This window comes from Trichoderma virens (genome assembly GCF_000170995.1).
Source record: "Trichoderma virens Gv29-8 chromosome Unknown TRIVIscaffold_4, whole genome shotgun sequence".
NCBI classification, from domain to species: Eukaryota; Fungi; Ascomycota; class Sordariomycetes; order Hypocreales; family Hypocreaceae; genus Trichoderma; species Trichoderma virens.
In genome coordinates this window covers 2,401,851-2,423,146 of record NW_014013745.1, presented here as the reverse complement: position 1 = coordinate 2,423,146, position 21,296 = coordinate 2,401,851, and the positions used below count along the sequence as shown (strand labels likewise).

The following is a 21,296-nucleotide window of genomic DNA, read 5'->3' as shown; positions in this document are numbered from 1 at the left end:
GTGAATGGCGTGAATGGCATCATTTTAACAGTGAAAAGGAGCCCTTCGAAAAAATATATATGGAGGAGGTGCCGGGCCGTTGTGCACCCGCTTGCTTGCGGCAGGTGCGACTGGCACCGCCGATAACCTGCAGGCACGAGCTCGGTCAGTCACCTTTGCCAAAGTTCTCCATGTTTGCCCTCCAGCTCTTTGTTTCCACCATGTTTTGCGCAAGAAATCAGAGATGCCAAACACGCAATCGGAACCAGTTGAGAGAAATATAGCCGCCCGAGCCCATGCGCAAACAAAACAAGTCAACAGCTGCCCATCCGTGCACCACTTCTCTGCCGCCATAAAATTATCTGCTACAACCACCTTCGCAGCATTTTACTGAAACACTACAACTACATCGAAGCTAGGGATTTGACAAGAAACGTTACCGGAGCCTGGATGAAAGACAGAAGCTTTGTGGACAGGCATCCTTCTCGATCGTTCATACCCTGCAACTCTTAGAAGCTCACGACTCTTGGCTCCTTAAGATGATAGCAGTCCCGACGCTCATTTTCTGGAGCTTTCAAATCACTCTACTGCTCTCCAATGGTGTTTTCGGCTTCTCATGGGGAGGAGGTAGGGGGGCGGGCAGTGAGTCTTCTATATCTTATTCACGCTACTCCTCCTTCACACAAGATACAAACTGTTGCTGACCAGTTCCTAGGGCTTAGCCATTCTGCCAACTTGCCGCCGTCTATGAGCCGTTCTACTAGCACCTCTAGATTTGACGCTTCAATACTGCCTGCTATGTATGCCACTGCGCTCAACGAGCTGCAGGAGCTGGAATCGGAGCCCTTGTGCCACCGTACTGCGGCCCGCCTGTTGATTCACAACTGTCAACTACTCGACGGCAGAGATGATGCAACAATTTTGACTGATAGTGGAAGGGCTGCTCGCGATTTTGTTGATTCATATGCCGCAAGTTTAGCTATATGCGACTTGGAAAGGGGCAGCTTTACTATCCCTTCCTCCTGCTCCAAGTTTCAGGAGTCAGTCCTCGCCCGTATGTCTCCACCGACCAAACCACAATTACACGTAACAACATCCGAGATTGATGGCTGCCTCGAGGGCCTGGCGCAGTCGGATTCCGCTTGGAATACTTGGGTGAGCTATCGCCATAAGACGTTGCGATTTTGCGAAGCAGCTCGCGCGGACAACGAGAAAGGTTCATAGCTTGTGCTATCCCATTACACAAGAAAGGGGACTCAGCTAAACTGACTTTAGATGAAAACATCCGGCTCCATCAGAGACTGACCACTATCCTTGCGAAGTTGACATCGCAGCTCGAAGAAGAGATGGAGGCACGGTTTCGATCAATGAATCGAATGTTCGAAGAAGCTGGAGCCACTGTGGAGAATCTAAAGCCTCGGATGAATCATCTCAAAAGCAGCATCACAGAAGTAGATGCGTTATTCAAGGATCACATAGTTCAAAACGTACAAGTAAGGATATATGTCTCAAGCAATGACTCTCAGTCTTCGTGCTAACACTGCTCGCAGCAATCAGCGAGCTTCGTCGCTCATGGACTCGACGATGCAAGACAGTTACAAGCACTTTTATCTATGATGGTCGACGTGACGCAGAATCAGAGTCATGACTTGACAACTTTTCATGAGTCTGCCTTACAAGAGGCTACACGACGAATCACCAGTGAAATTGATGTCATTTTGGCAGCGCTTGCCGCAGCAATTGCCTCGTCCACATCTTTGCATCGAGAGATTGTGAGTTACCTTTGCACATGGCATATTTCCTCCCCTGACCTTTGGTTAGGAAATCTCGCAGTCTGCGGCTGCAGCAGTTGCCTTAAGGCAGGAGAGGATAGAAATGGTATGTTAGCTGTATTGATTCCTGTTCAAAGCACAAATAGCTGATGCACACTTAACAGGGCATGAAGAAGCTCGAGAGCTTAGCCGATTCCCTGCTGGTTCAGCACAAAGGCCACCAGGAACAGCTTGTTTCTGCCCAGCAAACAGCTTCGGATCTGATAGATATTCTGGATTCAGCTTCATCCTCAGCCGTTACCCTTCGAAGCTCTATTTACAGTGGTTTTGGATGGGGCTCTTGGTGGCCGTATGTGTTTTGCCCACTCACGTCTTTGGTTGTTGGCTCGTATGGGCTGCCACCTTCGGCAACAAGAAACATTGTGCTCATCAGCTTAGGTGAGTGATGCCGAGTAGATCTATCGCTATTGGTGAGAAATACTAACAATGGCTCAAAACATAGGAGAGATGGCTGGATTTGGGATATCCCTTGCCAAGCAATATGGAAACGATATTCACACAGTATTTACGACTTATGGCAAGGTGCCCCCCGGAGCAAACTCGACACCATCATTTGATGAGGATATTTATTCGAATACTAATCTTGCACGCAACAACCTTTACCAATTTAAACTCAACGAGGCTGTTCAAGGGTAACAACGAGAAGCCGTTGGGTTGTTTTCCACGTTAGCATGGGACAATGGGATATGGTGTTTGGGACATTTATACTCTGGCGCTGGCGTTTTCATTTTACTATCGGTTCCGGGAGATTCTATAGATATGGGTACCGCCAATTTATTCGACCAGGAGTTTTATGGGTTTTGAGATACGCCAGCAGGTATCGAGATTAGTTATGGGTGTGTGGTCTTGGCTCACTGGGCAGCACTGCTTAGATCGCTCTAAAAGCTGACCGCTAAGCAGACTTCCGATCTGTTCCGTATACATATGGTGGCCCTCGTGGCCTTCTGAGCGACAGTTTCTACTAGCATTATGTGGAATATGGGGAATAGTAGCATGGAGTAGCCTATTAGCCGTGAACCTGACTCGAGGTTCGGTGAGGATTTGATAACAGAAACGTCGAGTCCAACTAGCGACCGAATTCGCGGGGTTCAGCCGTGGCCGTGCAATTGGACAGATCCGGCGCCCTCTCCGCAGTCTATGTCATCTCTTCGCCGGTTTTCGGTCGCTCTTCCGGGGACAGGTTTCAAGCTGGTTTACCCCATATGGAGTTTGGCATTTATAATTGACTCTGTCTCGGCCGGGGCGGTTCGCTAGAAAAACATCTCTTGGCATTTAAATTCGTTCTTTTCACGGTGCACTTTGACTTGTGGTAGCATATTGATTTCTGGGAAAATGGCGTCGAATTTGAAGATTGCGCTGGTTCAGCTGTACTCCAAGGTGAGTTTGCATTCCTGAACTGGCTGCCTTGGCATTCTTCTCCCGTGTGCCACCAACAACCCCTGCTGCAGCTGCCTCTACCCTGTTCTTCTCAGTTCTGAGGAAGCGATCATGAAGGCTGACTTTCAACTTTAGCCGCTCGACGTAGCTGGCAACTTTGCTCGTGCAGAGTCATACATCCGCAAAGCCGCCTCCCAGGGCGCGAACCTGGTCGTTCTTCCCGAATACCATCTCTCCTCATGGAAGCCCGACACCAAAATCCTCCTCGCCGCGGCCAAGGAGCAGGTGCCATACCTTGCAAAATATCAGGCCATTGCTAAGGAGCTCGGCATTGCCATTGCGCCGGGTACGATCCTCGAGCCCATCCCTGCGGCGGAAGGCGAAGGAATTGCGAATGCGGCATACTTCATCGGTCCAGACGGCGCAGTGCTGGGTCGTTACCAGAAGAAGAACTTGTGGCACCCCGAGAGAGAGCACCTGACTGCCGATGGATTGACACCGCACAGGGCATTTGATACTCCGTGGGGTCGTGTCGGGCTTATCATCTGCTGGGACTTGGCCTTCCCTGAGGCGTGCCGTGCGCTGGTTGCCGACGGAGCCAAGTTTGTTGTGTGCCCTACCTTTTGGCTCAACAGCGACGGAGGCGATATCGGTGCTGAGGTCAACCCGGAATGCGAGCGGCTGTTCCTGGAGAACGTGGCTGTGGCCCGAGCATTTGAGAACACGTGCGGCTTTGTGTTCTGCAACACAGGCGCACCTTTGGGAAGTGGAACGAGTGGCAAGGATGAAGAGGGCACAGAGTTCATTGGGCTGACGCAAGTGGCGATGCCGCTGCAGGGAGCTTTGGGCAAGCTGGGCGTTGAGGAAGCGATGACTGTGGTCGACGTCGACATGAAGGTCCTGGACATTGCAGAGGAGGTGTACAAGGTTAGGGCTGATATCGCTCTCGAGGGATGGCATTACGGGCACACTCTGCAGCGTAGAGAGTGAAATGGGCGAGCGGTTGGGTTTAGGGGTGATGGAATTGCTATATTCAGTATATAAGTATATATATATAAGTATATACGTGGGACAGAAAGGAAAAAGCAACAAATAAAGTAAAACGCTCATACTACAAATGCTTCTGCCTCGCCCTGCCTTGCCTTTTGTATAATTCCAAGGTGGCGTGTTGAGAGCACTTGGTCATTTCATTCCCGATAAACATTCTTTTCACAAAAGAAAACCCAGTCCATTTCCCATTCAGCATCCCCTTTTACCCTTTTCCTTGTGATGACCAAAGAGAGAGAAAAGAAAATAGCAATCGCAGAGCATCCTTTCGAACGTAACAAAATGCAAAATCATCATTATTCCTGCCTCTCCCTCTGCTGCCTGTCTCTTTGCCGCCTATCCCTCTCCGCCAATGCGATCGCCCGATGGAACTTCCTCCGTAGCTTGACCCTGAACTCGTCATGTTTGAACAGGAGCCGGTCGAGCATCTTCTGCGCCTTCTCCTTGCGCCGCCGCGTGTCGCCGCTGTCTCCGGACGCGCGCCGCAGATCCCCGACGCGGACGACGTATTTCAGCTGGGCGTCGTCGCGGTCCGTCCAGATGCCCTCGTGGTTGGAGGGGATGCCCTGGCCGTCCCTGAGGCTCGTCAGGACGGCCTCCATGGCTTCGCCGGGGGTCATTGTTGTGCGGCGCATGGCTTCGATGATCATTTCCTCGGAGAAGCCCTGGTCGAGGTAGTGTTTCTTCCAGGAGACGAACTGTTCCTGGCTCTGCTGGACGACTTCTGGGTCGGTTTCGCTCGAGTCGGCTGCGTCTTGATGCCACCGCTGCCGCTGTAGTTCCTGCTCTTTCTCCTGTTCCTGCTCTTTCTGCTGCTGTTCTTCTTCTTGTTGCTCTTCTCGCCGCCTTTCTTCCTGGCGTAGCTCTTGCTGCTGATGCTCTTCCAGTCGTTGCTGCTGTCGCTGATGTTGCCGTTGTCGTCGGTCTTGTTCCAGTTGCCGCCTCTTTTCTCGCCTCTCTTCAAGCTGCATATATCGAGGTTCTCGAGGTTGTTGAAAGGAGGCCGGTAGCTCGCGTTTCTTAGACCTGGGCTTTGTCGGGGTAGACGTAGTTGAGTCTTCCTCTTGGATTGTTTCAAGTTGTCTGTCGTTCCTGTGGGGATAAGCTGCTGCTGTCGGACTATAATAGAGGGTCGGAGTCCCTGGCTCAATAGGTTCGGGACTCGCAACCGAATTACTCTCGCTTCGTAGTTGTTGGGAGGGAGTCATATCTGGCTCGTCGGGCGATTGCTGCCGTTGTTGATTCCGCCATGAAGTCCTTTGCAGCAGTTCGTCCATGTCTGGCAGGTCTTCGTCTTCGTCTGCGATGCTTTGTAGGTTACCTGGTGCTGATGCTGGTGCAGACAGGCGCCTTCCGGTTCTTTGCTTGTCTTCGGGGGTCATTGGGATCTCAGTATGCACCGTTCGCCTTCGCTTAGACAATTTGGTTGGCGTCGTAAGCTGCCCATCTGGTAACCTTTTCCCTGATTTTGCGTTGTCGTTATTGCTTAATAATGTAGATGCTACGCCGCTTGTCTGTGACGCCCGTGGTGTCCTTGATTCCGCGGCAGTTTCTCCATCTCTTATGACAGTTTCCTCGCCTTCAGCAATGTCCTCCTCAGGATCCTCCTCGTTCTCTTCAAAGCTCATCATGGCCTCTACGAAGTCTGCGAGATGACGATCGTAGCTCGATTTCAATAAGGCAACGATGACCTCGCTGTCTCGCGCCCACCCGAGTCCCACCTGTTCTGCCACTTGTCTCCAGTCCAGCTCATCTGGTGGTAGATCTTGCGCGCTAACTGCACAAAACAATTCCCACAGGTCTACTTCATTATTCCCAATAATACACCGTGTATCAAGCTCCCTGTCAGTTGCCTCACAGTAGTCCTGAAGATCGTTGAGGAACTGCTCTCTCTCTGAGAAAGAAGATAGACCTTCATCAGCACTAACTTCATCGTGGGTGTCGTCGTTTTCAGTGTCTCGTTCCGCACTTCTGTCTCTTTCTTCTCCTAGTTCGCCCCCTGGCTCTGCTCTGGCATCTTCCTTTTGCTCATTTTCCTGTTCTTCTTCGTTCTCAGTCTCTTTGTCGGGGGCTGACTTCTCTCCATCAGCCACATCGTGGTAGATAGTCGCATCCCCTTCTTCATTGTTATCGTCCGGCTCAGAGGCAGCGTCATCTGTGGTGTTTCTTCTGTTGCGATCAGACGATACCGCCTCTCGGGACTGAGTTTGTTCATTTCTGGATACTCTGGGCGACGGCCTGTTGTGGTTTTGAGAATTTCCGGCGCTACTACTGGCAACAGCGTTGTTCTTAGGCGCCTGTGGCCAGTCTTCTCTTGTGTGCTTCCTGATAATATGTTTCGCAGTAATTGGTGCATTGTCCACATCCACGTCGGCCAATTTTGCTAGGCGATCTATCTCTTGGTTAGACCTTAATGACAAGACCTTGACCCATCGGTTCCTCCATGACTGCCAAGGATGATGGGGGTACTAGACATGGTCAGGATATGAACTTGTAGCCGTAATAGGACCAGAGGGGCAAATGATGCAAACATACTTCGTCTTCTAGCTCCATGTACATTTTATTCCCAGCCGTATTGATCCCATGTTTGAGAATCCACTTAGCAACAATGGCATCGTCCTGTTCTGAGAAAGGGGTCCGAGTTTTCTTCGCATGTGCGCCTGTGAGCACCGACCGACGTTGATTGGGCGGGGGTCCTATGAGATATTTGTCCTCGACCTGGATAATGCCAGCGTTTACAGACTCAGTGATGAACTTCCAAGAGAATGACCCCAGTGGCGCATCTTTTCTTGCGTGGTCTGCGATGAGCATGTCGGCATCCTTCTCCAGAGCGACGATAACACCCGAGTTGCTCTGAAAATATGTTAGAAAAAAAAATTTAAAAAAATAGGAGACTTGTAAAATTACCAGCATACCTGAATCTTGTCGAGAATACTGTCTCTTTGAGGAACCCTTCTGGAAACCCAGAACTTCATGTCTTTGAAGATGTTGCCACCCGTCGCTGCGCCTGTAACCCCATCATACGTAACGTGCGATGCCATTGCATACAGCTGTTGCGCAATCCACTGTCGCGTGCGGTTTTAAGCGTAAAATCAATAGCGATGCTCCTCAGCTGTACGATTTTCCAAGGCGTCCAACAGATTCATGCTCATTGAGATGATTGAGATGAAGAGCGTTGTCGCGCTGGCAGGCTTTGACTGACCGCAAAGTGAGTGGGTGAAGGAGTCTCGGCTCCGTCGTATCAATAAAGGGAAAGCAGAGATAAAGGGCAGAAAGACGCCCCCAACAGCGCAGCGCGAACTCGAATTCGGCGTCGATTTTTGATAGAAATAAATCCCACGCCCTCTCTCGCGCTCATTTCTCTCCTCTCTATGCTTTTTTGCTCATATTTTATCTCTCAGACTCATTCACCCAACGCATGAGACGCGTGATGAAGGTCGCGAGATCACGTGATGCATGTAGTTCATTCCTTTGACCTGCAGCCCAGGCTATTATCGGGGGTCTAGGCAGAAAAGAGAAGCCCCGCGATAAGGATAATAAACACCATTCTTTTGCTTGCGATGCAGCTGGTGACAGCTGTTGTCCAGTCATCCAGCTCAGCCACGTTTCTAATAATACTCTTGCCTGTTTGTTTCATTTTGCTTTTCTTGAGCGCGCTGCAGCATAGGAGCTTTTCTTACATCAAATTTCTCTTGTTTCTTTTCTTTTTTCTTTTTTCTTTCCTTCCGCACATCAGAGAGATTTTGGTCACTCAGCGATAGGTTTTGAATCGTACATATATATACGACAATAGTGCCCCTCGCTCTACCTAACCCCAGATGCATCGTTCTCCTGTCAGCTCGACCCGTCTGTCACAATGGACACTCTAAAGAAGATTCTCATTGCAATTCTGGCCATATCTTTTATGGTATTCATCACCTTTTTCGGCAGACTTCCTGCTTTAAGGTGAGTTGGAGCTTCATCCGAGTACAAGAGGGGTTTTGTACTAAACTCAAGAAACACATAGGAAAACGCCCATCGCCTGGCTGCACAGGTTGTTATGGATTCATTTTCCCAACCTGGTGGTGAGTATAGATCAGAGACTCACTGGCGGGAGGGTGACTGGATCGCTGTCATGGATTTATAATCGCCTCATGTATGACCGTCATCCAACTATCGTGGTATGTAGCTACAATGTTTCTCTTCTTGTGCTCCACGACTTACACATACCTTCTAGATCTTCTTTTTATTGATCATGACGGTGTCCGAGTACATGTATCTCCCTAACATCTGGCCCAAGATCGGCCTCTTCACAAAATTCACCGCTTCCATCGCCGTCATCATGCCCTACGTATTCCTCTACCTCGCTTGCTCCGCAGATCCAGGATACATCACCCGCGAGAATCATGCGTATCATATGTCTCTCTACCCATATGACTACACCCTCTTCCACCCCGGCAACGAATGCCGCACCTGTCGGTTTCTCAAGCCCGCAAGGTCCAAGCACTGCGATGTTTGTAAACGCTGCATCGCCAGGGCCGATCATCACTGCGTCTTCATCAACTCGTGTGTGGGCTACGGCAATCATCACTGGTTCCTTCTCCTCCTTTTATCGACGTGCGTCTTGGCCACCTACGGCGGCATACTAGGTCTCTACCTGATGACATCGAAAATAAAGGAGGATTACCCAATGTGGACCATCTGGCCAGCCAAGGATTTGGAATTCAGCGACTATCTCGCTGTTTGGGGTTGGGGCATCCAGGGGGACATCAGCGTTGGTGCTGCCACTCTCCTTGCTCTCCTCACCTCTCCTCTGATCTGGGCTCTCTTCCTTTATACCCTCTTCCTCATCTACTGCGGAACCACGACCAACGAATCCATGAAATGGACAGACTACAAAGAGGACATGAGAGATGGCTATGCTTTTCGACGTCCTTTGGCGCCCAATCGACCGCGCGACTTGCGTTTGGAGCCACTGTGTCCTCGGTGGCCCTCGTCGCCAGAGCACATCATATTGGCCACCCAAGACGCTCAGCCGCCAGGTAACGACAGGAATTACCCAGGTGAGGGCGAGTGGGAAAATGTATGGGACCTGAAGAGCGTCGACAACTTGTATGATATGGGATTCTGGCATAACCTTGGCGATGTCTTCTTTTCCGATTATACAGTTGATGATGGGACAGGGGAGCCCCCAGCTGAGCGTCGGCCGCGAGGGAGAAGTATATCTACCAAGTCTGGATATCCTCAATAGAGAGCAGTGAATGCCCTTGTAATATATACCTGTGGAATTGGAAAGAAACCAGTTCGTAAATAAAGTTGAAATAATGGATTTTATTTTTATTTTCCTTCTTTTTTTCTTCTTTAAGACATCTTCGTATCATCATTCATATTCGTCGTATCTACACGCATCTAGGTCTTGCGTAGACCTGTCAAGACTAATAAAGTATATACCCATCCGCCACCAATGGTAGAGATGCCGACCCCTTGTCTCTACCCTCATCTAGAGCGCTTTGATTATAAAAGAAAGTGTTTATATTTCCAATTGGTTTGTTGTGGAGATTATAGAATGGTACCAAATCTAATTCCACATCAGTTAGTAACGCTCCGGACGATTGTGACATCTTGTATGTGCAACTTACCCAAAGGTCTGCTTGATGCTTCGCACATAGTACTCGCCCCAGTTACGCTTGGTCACGTCTTCTTGGCCAACAGGAACGCCCTCCCAAGTGACACGCATGACGGTGACGTGGTCGATATCGTTCTGGTCGAACTCAATGTTGAGCTTCGAGTAGTGACCGGCCGGCCACTGGTTCAATCTCCAGCTCTGGACAATCTTCTTGGGCTTTTCCAGCTCAAGATATTCTCCTGAGACGTTGCCGTCAAAGAGCTCAAACTTGCCTCCAGGATTTGCTCCCTCAAACACCTTTGGCGGGGCCCTGGTGAAGGCGGCCAACCGTTGAGGGTCAACGAAGGTCTGATACAACTCTTCAGCAGTGGTGCGGAATTCCTGGTCGTCACGCACTGTTACCGTGTTGACGACGCCGGAGCTGCTAGTTTGGGAAGTTGTGGGTTGAGCCGCAGTCTTTGATGCGGCCTGGGGGAGGGTTCGGGGGGTAGAGAAGCCGCTGGAAGGGTTGGAGCCGGGGGCATGCTGAATGTCCTTTCCGTGCTCAGTGATCAAGGCATCGGCAAGTTTCTGAAACTCCTTCCGGAGCTGAGGAACAAGCTTTGATCGCACAAGATCCTTGACGGGCTGTTTCTCCTTTGACTCTGAGAAGATGTCAATCTCGAACTGGTTACGGTTTGTTAGCAATGCGGGAAGAGAGAAGAAGGGTTAGAGACACCTATACATACCACGTACTCGTCCTCTTCCGTGTCGTGGGCAATTTCGGGGACAGTAATGTTACCTGAGACCTCGTCGACCTCGGCAGTGGACCCTAGGGGGAGAGTCAGCCCCAGACGCTCTCATCATGAACGTTGACGTCTACCATACCAGAGTACTCCAACACTAGCTTAACATCGAAGATGGTGATGACTTTCCCCTTGCGTTGGCTGACGTCAACGTCACCACTCATGCTCTGGATCTTGGTAACCTTGGCCTTGACGTCTCCATTCTCGGCCTCAAGCTTGGTCAAGTTTTCCTCGAACCATTCTTTTGCCCAGGCAGACGCATCCTTGTTCACCCAGTGCCAGTTGTTGGGGTTGTGCAGAACCATTTTGACAGGCAGGCTCAGAGATTAGAAAAAAATTTTACCGGTCGTCCGCGCAGCGGGTAGGTCCTGCTCGATCCAGTGGTTAGCCTCAATGTCAAATCCAGGTCGAGCAGAAGAACAAGGCAGAATTTTGAGTTTGCAAACAAGGGTTCAGAAGTGGTCTTGGACCACAGCATTCTGGTCATCACTGAAAGGGAGTACAAATCACTCTATGACTGGTGCCAGCTGGTATCTCATCATGTAGGGGTTGCGCAATGGAGGGAAGCAGTGTGGGAAGCTTTGGACTCAACATACCGTATTGATTAGAGTTGATAGAAGACAAAGATTATAGCGCGAGGGTGAAATGGTGGTTTGAAGCAGAGAAGGAGAGAATTGGCGGGCTGCTTGAAGAAAGGAAGAGAGAGAGAGGTCTTCAGAATCCTCTAGAATTTTATGAGCCTTGTTCCCCACTTGATATTAGTGGTTATTGGCTGGCCAACGCAGCCTCACGGCATAATCGTATTACATAAGCAATATACTGCAACCTAATTCGTGAATGGGCTCAAGCACGTCTACAGGACACATGTGCACTGCATTGGCTGTGCGACCAGCAGCATCAATATTTACGTATGGATATTTAGGCGGGTAGGATATGATGGCAATAACTTGAGGACGGGAGAGAGATAATTTAAAAGCCCGAAGTGCTCTCGCTCTACTTGTGCTGTTTCTCGCCTCTCTAGTTAGCTTTGGTACATTGAAACGCCAACTTGACAGCTACTAATAAGGAGCTGCTCCGATTGGCCATGAGCTTTCATAAACAAAACGCAAAAGGGCACGCCCATGTTATCCGGAACATCCGCTACAAGCCCATAGCTCTGCCGTGTAAGTAAAGTGAGGACTTCAAGTAAGCATGAAAGCGGCCAAACTTTGTGGTGCTTGCTGAGCCATTCCCGTGGTCAAAGAATGATTAGGCCTTTGACATATGTATCCTCAGCCAACAAACACACTGAAATGCTAGGTTCTACCCCATCAATACTTGTGGATATTGTACGGCTTTGACCATTTCCTAGACTTCAAAGATTTCCGTTTCCGGCATTGGTTCTTTGTTCAGAGTTACATAATGCCGTTGACAAAAGATAATGAACCAGCGCCCGGGCCACGATACAGATAGGTCACATAATCTACAGCTGTAATCTGAAGATCGAATTTGCAGCTTCATGTTATTGGTTCTGAAAAGGCATATCTACTAATGCTCTTCAAATCTTTCTCTTTGACCAACGTGCGTTATACCCTTCTCCAGGATTTAAAACAGCTAAACTGCCCCCAAAATTTATTCGTAGTTGACAGTCAACGAGCTGCCAGAGACTGATGTTGATGTGATGATATCTCCACTTGCATCTTCCAAGTCAATAATAACCGCAGACCCGCTACCTGGTGTAACAGTTGCTCCGTTAACGACAGCGCTTGCTCCGGTGAAGGTAACAGATCCAAAGTTGGCAAATGGAACCAATGAACTGCCAGAGGTAAAGTCCTCGACAATCCACTCAGCACTTGTACCGGGCAAGCTTGAGCTTTCTCTGGAAAACGTATGTGATACAGTCTTCCCACCGCTTGTCAATGTCGTGACTCCACTGTTGGTGCCAGTTTTCGTAGCAGTAACGGTAACAACCGACCCAGCAGTTACAGAAATCCCTGAGTATGCGACCAATGAGGCAGGGAGATACTCATACCAAGCCTCGTACAAGAACTGGCCACCTTCGACGCACCAGAGGACGCCAGTCTGGATGAGATCGGCATTAGAATAGCCATCAATTCCCACCCATGCAGCACCGCAATACTCGGTGCGAGAACTGCCACCAGCTGGGATGCTGGGCTTGGGGACCGTGAAGGTACCGGAGACCTCAGTAACGCCTGATGTTGTAAGAGCGGCGCCTGCCCAGTTGTGGGATTCCACATCGGCAGTTCCATTGACATTGTTGGAATTGGAGCCGGCTAGAAATCTGTTGGAACGACGGACAGCATTCCTAGCACGGATAGCATCCATAGCCGCCTGCTTGCGAGCGGCGAGAGGGGATGCCAAGGCAGCATTGACCGCCAAAAGGACGTTTGCGACAAAGGCGAGGGACTTCATTCTGAATGGCTGCAGATGAAGTCAGTGAGCTGAGATCAATGAAGGCTATACAATGTATACGGAGAATGTTATCAATCGAGATGTCAGTAGATTATGAAGTATTGTATGAACTGTTGCTTGTGGACGGATCTGAGTGAAACAGGTTTCAAGAGGGACTTTATATATTTACAATCTCATCAGTATACACTGCACCGACTTATCCGCAGGTTCTCTCATATCTCCAAACAATGACTCGAAGATGCAATCGGGGGTGGTAATCGAAATAGGAATGTACGATCTGTCCTTGAACCGAGAGGCCTTTTGTGTAAACTTGAAGATGCCTTTCCCATAGTTACACACCATTAGTTGCTGGATCGAATCAAGAAGACAATGCTCTTGAAAAAAGGACCACTATCGCAAGACTTGAGAGTGTTCTGTCCTGCAACCTGCCTATTATAGAGAACATCTCCGATAAGAGTGTGGCTAATGACGTGCTCAGTACTTGAAGCATCACATGAAAACAGAGACAACAGGCTCGAGAATGGGCGAACTTTGTTAGTGGGGGCTGGAATAAATATGCATGCTTTTTTAGTTAATTTTGTGCCCAAATTGGCTAGCAATTCAGCGCTGTGTTATAATATATAGAAAAACAGCTAGTGGGCTTCATGGTTGGCATATATTCTTTAACTTATATAAGAGATTTGTTACATCTTCTACACGCCTTTGTTGCAGTCTACTGCCGGGATATGTATTGTAGGCTGCGGGCCTGTCTATGTGGCATAAAGCCGTTATATACCCATATGGCTAGTCATCAAGATCAAGACATGCTCTTTTGCTGTTTTAAAGCAATCGGCAACAAGTTCAACCACTGCCGGAATTCCGCAGGAATTAGACAGTTCTATCTCTAACCTTCATCAAGTAAGGCTGTAATGCAATGCAAAGGTAAATGAAGTGTAGCTTCCTATTTTGCTTCTTTAATAAGAGAAAATGCCAACACCAACTCCAAGTTGTCTTCAAGGGCATTTCTACAGCTGCTTTTTTGAGTAGTACCTTTGCTTTATCCGTATAAACGGCTTTATATAATGATGATATTTCATTTTTCCTTTACTGAATAGAGCAAAGCTCATCTTTCCATGTTTCAATGTTGCTTAACTCGGGGCACTTCAACGAGCTAACGCCACTGTAGAGCTGAGTAACGCAATTACAAAGTGGGGTAAGTAATGCCAAGGAGGATGCTCTAGTTACAATGGCACGGAGATAACATGTGCAATGCTACCCCATAATCAAGTTTAGCCCGATACATCTCTTCCGACTTGCATGAATCTAAGCACAATAGCCGTCTTCCATATTGAGGAGAAGCTGGCTCCTTCCCGTTGCACTCCAAGGCCGATCCACGTGCATCATCATGGTTGGCTGCATGGGGGCTTGGGGAACGAAGAAAGGGGCCAAATCTCTTGTTCCCATCGTTCGGGTACTTGGCGATAAACGGGACTTTGATCCAAGTGTGGGTAGCTTGTATTCGTATACCAGCTTTTTATTAACCTCAACGTTCGATATTCTATAGAGATCTACAAAAGGGTATAAGACTCGTTACTTTTCTATGATCATCTCTTGGTATATTTCCTTCCATTAAACAAGTCGGGGTTTTGTATGTGAAAAATGAGTTTATCCTCCTAACATCTTTGTCTTCCAACGTTTCTCTTGCTTTAGGTTGAGATGAATCGTTGTTTTTACTTGAATGCAAATACCTGAGGGCTATCTAGTAGTCTCCTTCCTTATCTAGATCATAAATCCTTGCACTTGATTGCAGCAAGCTAAATGTCCTGTCTGCATAGTGTGGCCCACTGGCCGGCATATCCCTCCGTCTTGGACAGTTTCAACGGATCAGTCGGCATGTTATAAGTGCACTATCAATCTGAACCTTCCCCCCCCGATGAGGTCGTTTAAGCGAAGAGAATGAGGGGTCGCCCGCTTTAGGCGGGCTTTGAGAAGAGTGTTGATACCTTTCTTTCTCTTCGAGGGAACCTGAGGGAAAAGTGCCTCAGATTGCCATTCAGGTCCTTGATATCATCAACGGCAAGCTTAACGATACCACATGTGTCAGCCCGAGACCAAGAGCTCTACTCTAGCACACATCGGCTGTTATACGCTTCTCTGCCTCTTCAATGTAATTGTTTATCTTGAGAACTTGAACAGTTCAGGCAGATGCGATTCATGAAAGTGGTGTGACCAAAGAGTCGGCAGTCAGACCTCAGAATCTTTATTTTGGAAACATCTTTCACCAATGATACTTCACGATTGGATAATGGTATCCATCTAGAGTTCGAGGATGCTAAGAGATGCTATTGTGGAATAGATAAGTGGAGAACCAGATTACTGTATTGTTGTGCCAACGAAGTTTATTGATTGAGAAGGCCTTCATGCAAACTTCTGAGGACTCGAAAACTTCAGCAATCAGACTATTCGTGATTGGCGTTGATGCTTTAATTACTAACAACATGGCACCGATGAGGATCGACTAGTTTCATTAATCAAAATAGGATTTGTTTACCTACTCTTACATGTCTGTCGCCAATCTCCATCTCCATTCATAGACGAAGAGCTAACATCTTAACTTCGGTGGACTCCAATACGACACATTGAGTGATGCTGCTTCTTTCAATTGCAGAGCAATATCGGCATTTCAATTGATTAAGGACCGGTATACTCGGTACCTACTACCTGTCTTGATTGGCGTGAGCCTATCTTGTAACGTTTATGTTGTCACGATCGTGGCGGCACTGACCCAAAGCTTCAATATTACATTAATCGGAGGAAGCCACTAATGCATGAGGACTCGCAGGAGCTTCGACCGCAGTTCTTCCTTTTCTCAACGCAGTAGTCTGAAAACGTTCCTTACAGCGAAAGCGAAATTATTGTTACTAATGAGAGCATGTGCATGGCACCGTCCAAGGGAGTTATAGGAGTACTTTCACATTTCGTGAATAACAATAGAACTAGTTTTTAGGATTGACTATGCTGGAATGCAATGGTAGGTATATTATTTCTTGCGCTTTGATTTGGCCATTGGACTTAATTTATTCCGTTCTGCTTAAAGGTCACATCAGGCTGTGATTATTATATTTCAAGCTGTGGTTGGGCTGCAATGTATATCCGCTGGATTCTCTTTTGATCTTCACTTCTGTTCAATTGTAACAATTTTAAAAGTTATACACATCTTATGTGCAAGACATGCAATAGATCGAAATAAATACACGGTTGGTTGGATATGTGCTGTCACCGAAGAGTTTGTTGCTGCGCAAGCTTTCTTCGACGAGAAATATGACCCCCGCAAGACCTCGACCTAAATGACTCAAATACCTATGCATTAGGCAAAATTTGCAATCACCTTGTTGCTATCGCTTGCTTGCCCCTAGGTGAATACGGCAAAGCTTCCGCTGCAGATGTTGCCATCAATTTGATACGAAGCTTTCCCAATATCCGCATTGGCCTGATGGTGGGTATTGGGGGAGGTGCCCCAACCAACAAGCACGATATTCGACTCGGAGATATTGTTGTAAGCACACTGGGTGGTGGTATTGGGGGAGTATACCAGTACGGCTTCGGTAAAACAATACAAGAAAGAGACTTTGTCGAGACCGGTTTCTTAAACCAACCGCCAGTGGTCTTGCGGACAGCACTGCAAGCTCTTAAGACCGACTACCAGCTAGACGGCCATACTCTCGTCGACGAAGTGGATAAAATTCTTCAGGGCAAACCGAGGTTGCGGAGCAAATTTTGTCGCCCAAAATTTGACGTTCGATTGTATAAATCAACATTCATGCATTCGATTACGTCAGAAGATTGTCAATCATGTGGTGACGATTCTTCTAATGCAATACTACGGCGTCCGCGTGGGCAAGATGAAGACGACCCAGCTATACATTACGGGCTGATTGCTTCCGGAGACCAGCTTATGAAAGATGCAGTGTTACGCGATAAACTTGCAAATAAAAGAGATATTTTATGTTTGAGATGGAGGCCGCAGGTCTGATGAACCGATTCCCTTGCCTTGTGATTCGAGGAATATATGACTATTCCGATACACACAAGAACGACGAATGGCAAGGGTACGCAGCAATGATGGCAGCGGCATTTGCAAAAGATCTTTTACGCCGACTTGTCCACGCGCAAGTGATGGCAGGAAAAAATGCTAACGAACTTTTACTCGGTTAGTTTTAGATTCTAGATTAAATATTTAAGTGTTAACTAATCTAACACTGGTCTTCGCAGGAATTCATAATCAACTTGACACCCTGACGCACACCACAAAGAAAGTCAGCTATAAGCTTGATTTAGCGAAATTATCAATTGCTCATGGAGCTGAGCTAGATTCGTATGCAACTCAGCATGCCGATGAATGTCTACCAGGCACGAGGGTTGAAATCCTCCATCGCGTTACGGAATGGGCAACTTCATTACGAGGAAAATGCATATTCTGGTTAAGCGGCATGGCTGGGACGGGGAAATCTACGATTAGCCGAACTTTGGCGAAGGATTTCGAAAAGAAAAAAGTACTTGGCGCTACCTTTTTCTTTAAAAGAGGCGAAGCGGACCGAGGAAATGCTGCTAAATTCTTCACAACTATTGCCAAGCAACTGCACCAAAGAATTCCAGAGATCAATTTAAGGAAGATTATTGAGGGAGATCCCGACATATCGAATAAATCTCTTGCGGTGTAATTCGAGAAACTTATCCTTCAACCGTTGTCAGACTTGCATTCAACGAGTAGCGACACTCCGTTTATAGTGATTGTAATTGACGCATTGGATGAATGTGAGGGTGACAATGATATTCAGGCCATAATTCATCTTCTCCCACAAGTACAAGCATCTGGCTTTATCCGAATTCGAGTATTCATTACCAGTCGGCCCGAGTTGCCCATTCGGTTGGGCTTCGAAGACATTGAGGGGGATTATCAAGATCTGGTCCTTCATTGTATCCCTAGGGCCGACATTGAGCGTGATATCTCCCTTTCATGCATCATAAGCTTGATGTCATTCGAAAATACAGGTCCTTGGCTGAAGATTGGCCTGGAGGAGCTAAAATTCGGATGCTTATTACTCTATCTGTTCCGCTATTCATTTTTGCCGCTACCATATGCCGCATGTTTCAAGATTATGATCTGGACCCTGAGCAGAGCCTAGAAGACATTTCAAATATGAAGCTGAAGAATCTAAGCTGGATGCTTTATATCTTCCAATTTTAGACCGTCTGTATTCCAAATATGGCGAAGACAAGAGACGGGAGCATTTTGAGGAAGTCCGAAAGGTGGTTAGTGTGATTGTTCTTCTTCAGAACCCTTTATCAATGCTGTCACTCTCGAAGCTTACTGGCATTCCAACTCGTACAATCAAGTCAAAGCTGAATTCATTACACTCAGTCCTGAACATCCCAATTGACGAGACTACGCCGGTAAGGTTATTACATCTATCATTTCGCGATTTTCTCCTCGATCATGGAACTCGTAAAAAGACCGCACTTTGGATAGATGAGAAGGAAACACACAAAAAACTCACCATCCAATGCATTGACCAGATGCTTGAGGGATTAAAAGAGAACATTTGCCAGCTTTCAGATTATGACACTGAGCCAGGAGAGATAGATCCTGATACTATTGCTCAGTGTATACCACCAGAATTGCAGTATTCGTGTCGCTATTGGGTATACCATTTGGAAAGAAGCCAAAATCCAGCAACCCTAATCAATGATGCATTGCTATTTCTTCAAAAACGGTTGCTTCATTGGATAGAAGCCATGAGCTGGTTGGATTTTATACCAGATGTCATCAGCGCTATCAAAAGTTTGCAATCAGTTGCAGAGGTACGCTATTTCATACCTCTCTTAATATCTCTTCTCTGACTATTTTAGGATGGTCGAAATTCCGATGTGACGGAACTGCTTGACGATGCCAGGCGGTTCATCCTGAAATTTAGCTATATTATAGGTTCTGCGCCTCGCCAGCTTTACATTTCTGGCCTCGTATTTTCTCCCACCGGTTCAATATTGAGAAAGCTTTTCTTCAAAGAAAAGCCAGATTGGATATCCGTGTCAGGGAATATCGAGAATTCTTGGGGCAAGCAAATACAGACACTTGAAGGGCATGAAGGAAGGCTTGAATCTATCGCCTTTTCTCCGAATGGACTCCTATTAACTTCTAGTGCTAAGGACAAAACTGTAAAAGTTTGGAATCTTGCAACAGGTACCTTGCGACAGACCTTTACAGGTTATTCGAATCCAGTTATATGCATGGCATTTACATCAGATAGTCAGGTTTTGGTATCTGTCTCTCAGGATATCACAATCAAACTCTGGGATGTTACCACAGGCGTCTTACAGCAAACTATAAAGAACAAATATAGTACTTTTTCCATGGTTGCGGCTATTTCCCCCGATGGCAGATGGGTGGCATCCCGGAGCACCGACAGTAGTATTGTAATATTCGATCGCGCCTTGGGAACTTGGAACTATACGTCTTCCAAACCTTCAGAAATGACTTCGCCTCTAGCTTTCTCAGCGAATGGTTTGCTGCTGGCTGCTGCCTCTGGTGCTGATATAATAATTTGGGATACTATCACGTGCACCTTGCGACAAACGTTGCAAGACCATTATGAACGGGAGATTGTTGATTCCGTGGCATTCTCACCTGATGGCCAGACGTTAGCATCTAGCCACAACGGGTCCGAGGTAAAGCTTTGGGATGTCATTAATGGCACTACCAAGTATCATTTCACAAATCGTTTGGTTGGAAATACAGTAGCATTTTCGCCAGACAGCCAGCTCCTGGCAGTCGGCCATTCTATAGGCATGATTATTTGGAATATCTCCACAGGCCAAATACACAGAAAGATTTCCAAGCCAGCGAGGATTATTGCTTTCTCTTCGGATGGTAAGATGCTGCCATCCAATTTCGGCAGAACCATCGAGCTCTGGGATCTTACTGTGGAATGTTTGGAGCAATTCACTCCGTCACAGCTAACAAAAGATATCGAATTCTTCTTGGATGGTCAAATGGCCATCTCCACCTGCTGCGTCTTCCCCGAGTTCTATGACAATAGTGAACGTGTCGATGTCTGGAAACCTATTGAAGGAACTCGGTTGAAGAGCCTAGGAGATTATAACCCTGGTAGAGGTTATATGTGTGGGAACGGTTTTATAGCTGTCTCCACAGACTGCCAATTACTGGCGTATCTTTCTGATTTCGGCCGCTCCGTTAAGATATGGGATATTACAACGGGCATCCAATGGTCCATCTGCATGATTAGTGAGGCGAGCGGAGCATATAAGAAGATTGTTTTTACACCAGACAGCCAACAGTTAGTAACTGGTAATAGAGTAGGAATCTCTTTCTGGGTTCATGCTGGAGAAGGCGATGGATGTTGGGTTTCGCAACGAACCTTGGAATACAAAGGAGATGGGGTGGAGTCAATTTCGTTTTCACCTGACAGCCGACTCCTATCCATCTGTTTCTTCACGCGTTTAGAAGATGAAGCGACGCCCTATAGGTTTGCCGTCGACATTTGGGATTGGACTACGGGATTATTGGTACAGACCCTTGAAACCTGCCGAAGGCAACTTACATCTGTGGCTTTCTCCACAAATGGTCAACTCCTAGCACGCGAAAAATGGACAGGAGCTATGGATTGTGAAAACTACATGGAGTATGGTCCCATAATCGAACCTTGGGACCTAAGCACAGGCAAGCTGCATCCGAACCTTGCAGTCGAGGGCCATTACGATTACAGAGGCGGTGTTGTAACCAGCCTTCCGCCAATCAGCGATTTGAAATTTCACGCCCTTTACAGTCGGTATGCCGAAACCAAGAAGATTACACTTTCCCAAGAGCAATGGGTGTGTTTCCAGGGCCGTAAGGTCCTGTGGCTTCCCCCTAGGTATCGACCAACTTGCTACGCTGCAAATGATGATATTCTTGCTTTTGTGGATGGAGAGGGAGAAGTTACATTTGTCAAATTCTCGTTCTCTACTTGATACATGTATCAATGTCTAATCTTTGCGTTTTCAAACTTTTGGCCCCGAACCTATATAGTGTTAGAAACATGCTAAGTACCTAGGTAGGTAATGTAGTTCAGTTTATGTGGTAAATCTTGTACGTTGCGTAGAGCTTAATACATATACTACACCGCTCTCGATGCACGTATTCCTCAAAAGATACATATTGAATCTACAGACATCAACCTCGAGAATACTTTTATTTGCCAATACTCCTAATATTCGTTCTAA

General features: G+C 47.3%; 7 protein-coding genes across 7 annotated transcripts; 4 read left to right on the top strand and 3 right to left on the bottom strand.

Annotated features, from left to right (window-relative positions):
* Window positions 1–726: 726 nt before the first annotated feature.
* TRIVIDRAFT_31498 (uncharacterized protein) lies at window positions 727–2,197 on the top strand (the record flags this gene model as incomplete). Its single annotated transcript, XM_014103678.1, has 5 exons — window positions 727–1,195; window positions 1,255–1,472; window positions 1,530–1,751; window positions 1,801–1,857; window positions 1,916–2,197. 5 exons carry the CDS (start codon window positions 727–729, stop codon window positions 2,195–2,197), a joined length of 1,248 nt encoding a protein of 415 aa, XP_013959153.1.
* A 946-nt stretch (window positions 2,198–3,143) lies between these two features.
* Window positions 3,144–4,178, top strand: TRIVIDRAFT_54615 (uncharacterized protein; the record flags this gene model as incomplete). The annotated part of the gene is made up of 3 exons (XM_014103677.1): window positions 3,144–3,188; window positions 3,324–3,954; window positions 3,988–4,178. 3 exons carry the CDS (start codon window positions 3,144–3,146, stop codon window positions 4,176–4,178), a joined length of 867 nt encoding a protein of 288 aa, XP_013959152.1.
* Window positions 4,179–4,191: 13 nt separating this feature from the next.
* Window positions 4,192–7,276, bottom strand: TRIVIDRAFT_208667 (uncharacterized protein; the record flags this gene model as incomplete). Its single annotated transcript, XM_014103676.1, has 3 exons — window positions 4,192–6,703; window positions 6,771–7,088; window positions 7,151–7,276. The coding sequence occupies 3 exons, from the start codon at window positions 7,274–7,276 to the stop codon at window positions 4,532–4,534; spliced, it is 2,616 nt and encodes an 871-aa protein (XP_013959151.1).
* A 576-nt stretch (window positions 7,277–7,852) lies between these two features.
* Window positions 7,853–9,542, top strand: TRIVIDRAFT_72163 (uncharacterized protein; the record flags this gene model as incomplete). The annotated part of the gene is made up of 3 exons (XM_014103675.1): window positions 7,853–8,180; window positions 8,242–8,395; window positions 8,452–9,542. The coding sequence occupies 3 exons, from the start codon at window positions 8,092–8,094 to the stop codon at window positions 9,463–9,465; spliced, it is 1,257 nt and encodes a 418-aa protein (XP_013959150.1).
* On the bottom strand, window positions 9,527–11,300 carry TRIVIDRAFT_215716 (uncharacterized protein; the record flags this gene model as incomplete). Its single annotated transcript, XM_014103674.1, has 5 exons — window positions 9,527–9,792; window positions 9,854–10,506; window positions 10,569–10,651; window positions 10,708–10,993; window positions 11,222–11,300. The coding sequence occupies 4 exons, from the start codon at window positions 10,928–10,930 to the stop codon at window positions 9,774–9,776; spliced, it is 978 nt and encodes a 325-aa protein (XP_013959149.1).
* A 936-nt stretch (window positions 11,301–12,236) lies between these two features.
* TRIVIDRAFT_30331 (uncharacterized protein) lies at window positions 12,237–12,950 on the bottom strand (the record flags this gene model as incomplete). The annotated part of the gene is made up of 1 exon (XM_014103673.1): window positions 12,237–12,950. The coding sequence occupies one exon, from the start codon at window positions 12,948–12,950 to the stop codon at window positions 12,237–12,239; it is 714 nt and encodes a 237-aa protein (XP_013959148.1).
* Window positions 12,951–17,030: 4,080 nt separating this feature from the next.
* On the top strand, window positions 17,031–21,044 carry TRIVIDRAFT_199513 (uncharacterized protein; the record flags this gene model as incomplete). Its single annotated transcript, XM_014103672.1, has 5 exons — window positions 17,031–17,226; window positions 17,289–17,569; window positions 17,855–18,068; window positions 18,265–18,878; window positions 18,927–21,044. The coding sequence occupies 5 exons, from the start codon at window positions 17,031–17,033 to the stop codon at window positions 21,042–21,044; spliced, it is 3,423 nt and encodes a 1,140-aa protein (XP_013959147.1).
* Between the last annotated feature and the right edge of the window lie 252 nt (window positions 21,045–21,296).